At 43.9% G+C, this 9,205-nt stretch overlaps 1 protein-coding gene across 1 annotated transcript; it reads left to right on the top strand.

The window, feature by feature from the left end:
* Nucleotides 1-1,827: 1,827 nt before the first annotated feature.
* Nucleotides 1,828-8,735, top strand: LOC130696758 (uncharacterized). Its single transcript, XM_057519865.2, has 6 exons — nt 1,828-2,042; nt 4,295-4,365; nt 6,846-7,304; nt 7,358-7,482; nt 7,549-7,921; nt 7,985-8,735. Exons 2-6 carry the CDS (start codon nt 4,315-4,317, stop codon nt 8,714-8,716), a joined length of 1,740 nt encoding a protein of 579 aa, XP_057375848.1. The 5' UTR covers nt 1,828-2,042; nt 4,295-4,314; the 3' UTR covers nt 8,717-8,735.
* The last annotated feature ends 470 nt before the right edge of the window (nt 8,736-9,205 follow it).

The following is a 9,205-nucleotide window of genomic DNA, read 5'->3' as shown; positions in this document are numbered from 1 at the left end:
GTCGAATAATATTTTCACGCTCAAAGGCACGCCACTATAGCAGCAAACAAACAGGTAAACGCGCTACACATGGAAAAAGAGAAAATCCCGCAGCGCACAGTTACATTCACCGGGTTTATATGCATGAGCAGCGACCGAAAAAATAGCTGTTAAATGGATTTCTCATGTGTTAGGTTTTTTTTTTCGATGGTCAAGCAACACAACTTTACCTTGCGTCGTCTTTTATTGACGCATAGTTCACGTCCCGTATATGAATTCTCCCGTGCCCGTCGTTCTTTATCGTAACAGACGGTAGGCACGTAATAGGCCAAGAAAAAAAACAAGAAGAAGAATAAGGAAAATAAACAAATGCAAAAAAATGCGGCCAAAGAAATCAAGAAAATGTGTTCCACGTCTAGTTAACGAGAAGAGAAAGATTGAGGTTGGTTATCCATTAGCCAAGTAGATCAGAGCAAATCCACAAACAACGGAAATTGGATGTTGTAGAATCATCCGACCGCTGGAGGAGGTAGCTCCCCGCAGAAACAAGCTTGTCTGAAATTGAACATTACTCTTTTTATGCACAACATTCGGCTTGCGATTTGATTTCCTCGGAAAGAAAAGAAGGAGACCGAACAGACGCTAATGACGGTAGCCCATCATCACAAGAGCCCGATGCCCAACACGGATGGTAGCTTTTTACTCTAAAAAAAAATTACTAGCATGAAAAAGCGTGAATTCAACGACAATGGCAATCAAAAACGCAAAGAGAATGACGAGTGCTTTATTTTTCTGCATTTTAAAAGAACCCGCACCATATACCATATGGTCTTAATGTACTCACGAATGTATTAGATTTTCTGACCCACGAATGTCATCTTTTGTGCCGTTCGTCAGAGCCATTTTTTCTTCTACATTTTTACGTAGTCTATAAATAAGAAATTACAAAAAGTAATAATGAAATCAAGAAAAGGGAGAGAGTGCTGTATGTGTTTAAGTATCCACTCTATCCGGGTTGTATGGAAATGATCTTACGCAACCTATTTAATCTCCATTTCTTTCCCGCTTTCATGGATACAGATGAAGCGGAAGTGAAATTGAATAAGGGAGTTCGTACACATTAAAGCCGGAAAAAAAGAAAGGAGAGAGTGATCTTTCTCTTTCTCCTCAAGTGAAAAAGAAGTAAGTCTTTCTGCGGGAGAACCCGACGCGAGAAATCACATCCTGGATCTCTGACGTCGACAAAATATTCGAACCGACAGTCTCTCTCTCTTTTCGAAACATAATCAGACACAGCCTAACAAACAACAACAACACAAAGGGCTGCTAAAATGAGGGCAAACACAGGTGGGTTCAAATCTACTAGATAGGAAAGAAAGTGCTGCCGGGGGTATATTTCGGTGACGTCAATACCTGTGCAGCACCCAGCAACCTCCGGGCGTCTATGTTATTTTTTTTCTTTTTACGGTAGTACATTGGATCTGGTGTATCTCTCTTGCCTCCCAAAAAAGGAACAACACACATACACACAGTTGACCTACTTAACGGAAACGTTCGCCCCCACTGACGGAACTCGTTTTCTCCATCAAAAGTCCTGACGACAGTCATCACCTGGCCCGGTGTAGCGTCTGCGCTGTGGGTTTGGCTTGACTATTTTATGAATTCCCTCCTTTTTTTGTTCTTTCTTTCTCTTCGGGGAGGGATTGGAGAAAGAGAGAGAAAGAAAAAAAAAATACCAGGTGTCTAGTGTGGCCCACCAGGTATACCCACCCACCCCTCTTGCTGTGTAGCTCTTCTGCTTGGCTGCAGTCTTTCCCTTCCGCAAGCACCGTCCGCTATAAAAGCTGCCGGTGTCGACTTCCTCCGGCACAGAGAACCGTTGAAGATCGTCCTGAAAACATCTTCTCTGCGCCAACAAGAAATCATTTTGTGCTATTTTACATTTGGATCAGTCTCGCTTCACCTTTAAATCGAAACAAGAAATCATCGATCGACAAAAACAAGTCAACGAGTTCATCGCAAATCGCCGACAATTTTTACAAATTTGGATACACCTAACTTCGGTGAGTTTCTTTATTCCTAAAAAAAAAAAACCTTCGTCTTTGATTCCTTCCCGTGTTACCTGACGCTTTACCCCGGAAATTTTCGCGCAGTCCTAAATTGCGGTCGGTCAACTTGCGTTAAAAAAACGGGATGTTGGCAATCAGGAAAGATCTCACACACGTTCGTGGCAGAAGAATTAAAAGAAGAGGGGGGAGTGGACAGGTTTTCAAGTCCTTAAATTTTGTTCAAGTTAAAGCTTTTTGTTTTCTTTGAAAAAAAAAAGTGCTTCCATTGGCCGTAACTTGAAGTAGCAGTATAGTATAATGGTAGGCCCTCATGTTTGTTAACGGTATAATACGAGCACGTCTCGCTGGGCTGACTTTTCCCAAATAGGAGTATACACAAGAGTGCTACATACAGAGCAACAAAAAAAAATATAACAAGAACAACACCTGACGCGCTGTTCGTTTTCGTAGCCGTTGTCCATGTTAACTGCAAATTCAAAAATAGTACCTGTATTGTCTGGAGTCGTTTTTCCTTTCTTCTTGTTGCGGATCCACCGTCGAGTCACTTAATTGAAATCGTCAGTTTGTGAAAATGCAGCAATTCCATTTCGTTGTTTAGCGGGATCAGGACACCTTGACTTTGAAAGGAAAGAGAAAAATGTAGTCATTTTCACGACGAAAGATAAGAAAGAAAAGCAACGGAATAGGTCAGAAAATTCTCGACCTCTTCCTCCAGTTTTTTTTTTCCTGAGAAATTCTAGTACTACGTGCATAATTTTTTTTTACAGTTTCAAAAACATGTAGTAGTTGGGAAGGGGCGGTTAATATTTCATGTTTTTCAAGGCAACTTTTATCTTTAAAAAAGAAAAAAGAAAAAACTTGAAGAGAAAAGAGGGAGGTTCAAAGGCCACATGACCTACAATGATGCACGAGGACGAACGAGCTCTGGCGGTTTTGAACACTAACGGTACTATATCCCCCGTGCACTCCACAAAAACCCGCCCCAGTCTCCTGCAAACCCACGCCAGTAAGCCCAGCCTCCGGTGTGTGTGACCCATTATCATTTCCATTTGTAATTCAACTGCGAAATAAGAAACAAAAAAATGATTCTCGTAGAGCAGAATGTTTTAGTTTATTTGATTTTTCATTGTTTACGCTCGCGCAAAGAAAAAAATGTGGGTTATGGGCTGCTGGAAGAAAAGATTTTTAAGAAAAAAGAGGGCGTCGTTAGTCATCCGATGGAGATAAAAGCTAGAGCGGCGAGAATTCTTCTGGAACGCTTCAACAATTTAGGTCGAGCTTTTCAATAATCATCCCTTCCTTCTACCTGGGCCTGGGCTACATTCTTTTCCCGATCACCGTGATTTTCCTTTTGCTGGAAGCTTAACACGATTTAAACCATGACTCTCCAATGGTTTGTCTTGGCTTGACGACCTTGTGGGTCATCCAAATCCAGAATGGGCTATTATTACATCCATTGATTCATCAGCTTGTTTTTCATTCAATTGTTCAGCCCGTGCTCGAGTACCTCTACTATAACTAAGCTTGGAATTATCTTAACAATAGACACCCGTTTTTATACGAATGCGAACCTTCCCTGTCAAATTTATCGCTCACCTGGCGACGAAACGTTGCGGATAACGTAACAAACATTTATTCACAAACAGCGCCTCCCTATTTCGAACACAGGTGAGAAGCGGCTGTAACGGGATTGCTATACTAGCTGAGACTAGAAAGGAAAAATCATTCCATACTCTCCATCTGTACTTTTCACACGTCCAATACGCGCGGCAGGTGTTTCTACGCTAGGTGTACTTCCGCGATACCATTAAACACGCAACTAGCCAAAAAACGTGGAGATTTTTCTGTCTGGCCTTTTTGCTAACATGTTACCGGTTGAATTCACTATCTTATTTTTTTTCTTGGTGAGGATGTGCTTTGTTATCCGCCGTCCGATTGCGTTTGACAACAGCTGGAAAACAAGTTAGTTTGGGGGAAATTTGATTGTTAATAATTCAAACGGTTAATGGCGACGTCGGTCGTAGGCATCTCTCCGCCTTCTCTCGTTGGGTTGAATTAAATCAACGGTACAATTCGTGTATATGGCCATAACTATTATAAAAATTTCTTGCCTTTTCTCACGTCCCTTTTTATTCTTTTATTGGCATCATTGGCAGTAACTGATTGCACGTCAAAACTGGCGTCCTGTAACAAACTACACCAGCAATTTTTAATCATTTTCTTTATTATTATTTCTCTCATTGCAGATCCCCAAAACAACATAAAGATGAAGCGACGACTCAATACCTGGCTCCTTCTCGCCGCCATTTTGATTCAGGTAACAAAAAAAAACTAGCACCGACATTCCTTCCTAACGTTTGTTACTCCACTGTTGCGTGTGACGCTTTGAAATAAGGTCGAACCAAGTGGGGGGATTTGGTACTTAAAGCACGAAGGAAGGGGAAGACGTGGTTGGTGTAGACGAACGAATGTGGGTCACCCGGATGCGGATGCATTATTCCTATCAAAGCCACTACTCTTCCCTCTCCCCTCTTTTTGTCCGATAGTACCAACAAGCCCCCAAGAATGTGGGCCTTCTCGTTCTTTCCTTCAACACGAAGTAAGAGGGAAAATCGTAATGCGTGAACGATTTGAATCTGTCCAGTACGCTAACGGTCGTCCAATAAGGAAAGGGATAGGTTTATTTACTTTAACATCGAACGAAAGAATTCCGGGCATTTGAAACGTTTTAAACCGTAGTGCGAAAAAGAAATCAAAAATGGAGAATAAAAAAAACCCCGGAGAAATAGAAAAATCTATAGGTATTTTATCTCGTCCCATTAGCATGTCCACCGGCTATGTCTGTTAGTTTTGCTTTATTGCAATACCAGGCGAACCGGTTTTGGCTGCTGTTGCATACGCGTAAACTATATCCATACATTAAATAACCGTTGAAGAACGAAAAGAGCGAGCCCAACATATGTTTGTCCCGTTGCTTTTTTTTAAGGCTCTTTCTTTTCAAGAGAACGTCTTCCATCAGTCTGGTTTCGATCGAGGTTTCGGGAATTTCTCATCGCTCTGCCCGCAATCCCGATAGTTTTCTCATCGTCAGCATAGGGCAAGTCGAAATAAACCATAAGCACAACGTGATTCTTAACATCTCTCTGAGCTTTTTCAATGTTTCATTTCGTACATTCCAGTTACATTTGGATGTAGAGCCTTCAGTCCCGTTTTTTTCATTACTATTTATCTTCCATGCACGATGGAGAGACCCGGAAGACGTCGCTTAGTTTGTTGGCTTTTGTGCGAGCAAGCGAAGAGTATTTACAGCAGCATGTTACACATCTAGTCAGAGGAGTTAACTACCGTTAATGAAAAGCAATGTACCCCTGCTCATTGAGTACGCGTCTCCCTGTTTTTAGGGCTCCGGGCGGTTGGGTTGAATTAGAAAGAGCTTGGTGACTTGACGTAATGAAATAAGTCAAATGAACTCCCGCTTACTTGAGAGTTCACACTAAGAAAAATAAAATAAGTTGGGAGGGCTATTAATGGAGAGGTTAATTATCGATTGACATGCAACAACGGGATCGGTAATAAGTGGACGGATGAAGAGTTCACACGCTAGCAAAAAAAAAAAAGGCGACCTTCATGCCGTATATACGTCAAAGAGATTCAACCGACGTGTGTGATTATAAGAGACGAAATGAAGGAAACGGTTCTAAGGTCAAGGCAGAGGTTACAACACGTACAGTTTGCAACACCTTGTGGTTTCGCTTATACCCAGAGATCTAAACAAGAAAAAGTTGAAATAATTCTTGCCGGCTTTTTTCCCCCCAAAAGAGTTCAATGTCATTACGCGGAGTCGGCAAAAGAAAGCCGGAAAAACGCCTACAACAATTGGCCTCTTGGCTTAAAAATAACAACAACTTTGCATTGAAGAAAATAGAGGATTGCCGTGCCACGAGTTGTACGTAAAGAACATTTATAATCCTGACAGTTTGAAAGAAAAAAAAAAGAACCGAAATAGTGTCTATACGTAATGCGTTTGTATCATTCGACATTCGGGCTGAGAAGAAAGCAAGTATAACGGAACATTTGGCTTTGATGCTATTCATCGGAGGTGCGCGCGCGCGAGCATCTCCAATGCTTTTGTCCAGCTGTGCCGACGGCCATTGCTGTGTGTCGTTTCTCCGACGACCCAAACGAGATTTTTCACGCACGGGTGGCAATCAAACAACAGCTGCGCTATGAAGACATGCTAAAAAAAATGCACATCAAATGTTTTGTTTTTCTTCCCCCAGCTGACGTTACGGATCGTTTGCGCCATTTAAAACAGACGGAATTTGTTTTGCTGTTGCGTCGGATGTAAATCAGGTCAGAGTCACAGTCGATAGTGCGTGCCTCCCCCTCCCAAACATTTTTCTCCGAAATCACGCTCTCCATAACGCTACATCCTTATTCTGGCTATGCAGAAGAACCGTTAGATTCTCGTTCGTGTGACAAACGGGCATAGCCATTGTAACGTATATATCTAACGATGGGTGGTGCTCACAAAGTGACGAAGAGAGACCGACGATAGCGCCAAAGGCGTCGTCATAGATGATGCATCGTCAATTACCTAGTAGACTCGCCAACAGGCTTCACGTTGAGGAAGCTCTTTGAAAAGAAATTGAGGACATTCCATTTTGTCATTCTAGCCTGAAGCCAAGGCTTAACGATTCGAATAAATGTTCCATTTCGTCAGTGAAGGATGAACATTCCCGACATTTCTGATAAGTGGGACATTTGCTACAAAAGTTTTTGTTCTCCGTTTTACAGAGCGCCTACACTGATAAGGTACCGGATTCTTCCGTCCTGCCTCTGGAACACCGTGGTGTGGATATCAACCCCATTCCGCTAGGAGCAGCATCGAATGCCAATAAACGTCAGATTCCACTTCCACCGAACTACATCCCAGGTGGTCCTGGACTTTTGCCACCACCAGCCGGCCTTGCCAGTTACCCACCTCAGGGTGCACCTATCGGCCCGGCTCCCGAAGATCAGTGGCCCATTGGCGCAGCAGCCGATCAGCCGCAGATCAAGAACTTGCAGGTCCAGTGCGAAAAGACGCACATGCGCGTCAACATTGAATTCGACCGGCCGTTCTACGGCATGATCTTCTCCAAGGGACACTACAGCGATCCCAACTGCGTCCACGTCGGGCCCGGTTCCGGCCAGTTGAGCGCGACTTTCGATGTTTACCTCAACTCTTGCGGCATGACCTCTTCCGCCAACCAGGTAATAATTCTTTTATCAATTTACAATCAGCGTAAACTAACTCTTTCATTTAGGCTGCTGGTGGTGCCTACGGAGCTCCCTCACCTGCTGGAACTTTTGTTGAAAACACAATCATCATCCAATACGACCCACTTGTTCAGGAAGTTTGGGATCAGGCCCGCCGTCTTCGTTGCACCTGGTAAACTTGCTTCCAATCAATTGTTTTTACCAAACTTTAATTTTGAATTCTTTAAAAAAAAAATAGGTACGACTACTACGAGAAATCGGTCACGTTCCGCCCATTCGCCGTCGATATGCTCAACGCCGTCACAGCCAACTTCCTCGGTGATAACTTACAATGCTGGATGCAAATCCAAGTCGGCAAGGGCCCCTGGGCTTCCGAAGTCAGCGGCATTGTCAAGATCGGTCAGACCATGACGATGGTGTTGGCCATCAAGGACGACGAAAACAAATTCGACATGTTGGTCCGTAACTGCGTCGCCCATGACGGCCTCCGAGCTCCCATTCAGTTGGTCGATCAATACGGCTGCGTCACTCGACCCAAGATCATGTCCCGCTTCCAGAAAGTCCGCAACTTTGGCCAGTCTGCTTCTGTTGTCTCTTATGCTTACTTCCAGGTACTAACGGAATTCGAACGACTCGACAACAATAGCAATTGTTAACACCTTTTTTTTGGCCAGGCATTCAAATTCCCGGATTCAATGAACGTGCACTTCCAGTGCGTGATCCAGGTCTGCCGTAACCAATGCCCCGAGCCCAAGTGCGATGCCGGACCCGGTGGTCTCAGCGGTCTCGGCGGTCCTCAAGGCGATCTCGGCTACGCTGCTTCATCCTCCAAGACTGTCGGAGTTGATCCTCGCGTTCCAGGCGCTGGTGCTGCTCCTCCTCAATCTCTCCCAGTGAACCGAGGTGGACCTCAACCTAACTACAAGAACGTCAACCGTGCCGGTGAAGCTGACGACTCCGAGCCTCGTCAGTTCCTGGGCAAACCTCGCATGGTCTCTGAGAACGCTACCGATGGCATCCGTTCCAGACGCAGCGCTGATGAACAGCCAACTATCCTGCACGTCTACAAACGTGACGCTCAGGATATGACAGACGTGCCAACCACTCGTTTCATCCAGGTTGTCGCTCCCGGCGACGTTGCCTTCACGCTGAACCCGAATCAGAACGAGACGGTCGTTGTTCAGAATTTGACCGACATGGACGGCAACCACATCTGCCTGTCTGTGCCCAGCTTTGTCGGTGGATTGACCATGCTTCTGCTGGTCCTCATCATCGCCTCGATGGTGGCCGTCTTCCTTCTGCTCCGCGTCCGCCAGTTTGACGGCAAGGGCAAATCCAGCAGCTCTATGGCATCGTTGGCCCACATCGAGCACCCTGAATTCGTCAAAATCTCCAACTACAAATAAGAGGAAACAAAACACAAAAGCCTGCCTCTTTTTTCCTCGTTTAACTATCAGTTATTTTCGTTATATTTCGATTTTCGAATCCCTGGGGGACAATGCTATCGGGGAATGTCTTATTAGAGTATTAATTTATTGAATTCTGATGTTTCCTCCCAGTTTCTTTTGAAGGGAACTGACTACGGTGGGTGATGAACGCCATACTTACTGAAAGATCACACTTTTAAAAACTTTTGAGAAATGGTTCAAAATTTTTTTTTCTACAGAAAACAAGAAAGAAATAGCTCAGTTTAGGAATTCAACAAGGGAAACCTCCAGTCACCTTTTTTTTTCATTTTCGTCAACGAGGGATTCCAACAGTCTTTTTTTTGCACGATTTCGTGTCCTAAATCTCATCCCCAACTTGACTGGTTTGAAAATTCTCCTCAGATGGTTACACCGTATATCATCTTTATTTTTCCCATTTCTTTTATTTTATTTTACAAATATTTTTTA

The sequence above is a fragment of the Daphnia carinata genome, chromosome 5 (genome assembly GCF_022539665.2).
Source record: "Daphnia carinata strain CSIRO-1 chromosome 5, CSIRO_AGI_Dcar_HiC_V3, whole genome shotgun sequence".
Classification (NCBI taxonomy): Eukaryota; Metazoa; Arthropoda; class Branchiopoda; order Diplostraca; family Daphniidae; genus Daphnia; species Daphnia carinata.
Note: the sequence above shows the minus strand (reverse complement) of the source record. Positions and strands in the feature narration are given on the sequence as shown.

What these genes read in the sequence shown, in the direction of transcription:
- LOC130696758 (XM_057519865.2), top strand. Translation starts at nt 4,315, where the DNA reads ATGAAGCGACGACTCAATACCTGGCTCCTTCTCGCCGCCATTTTGATT. An exon ending in TCGCCGCCATTTTGATTCAG is followed by an intron (nt 4,366 to 6,845) that starts GTAACAAAAAAA and finishes TCCGTTTTACAG; the next exon opens with AGCGCCTACACTGATAAGGT. An exon ending in TGACCTCTTCCGCCAACCAG is followed by an intron (nt 7,305 to 7,357) that starts GTAATAATTCTT and finishes TCTTTCATTTAG; the next exon opens with GCTGCTGGTGGTGCCTACGG.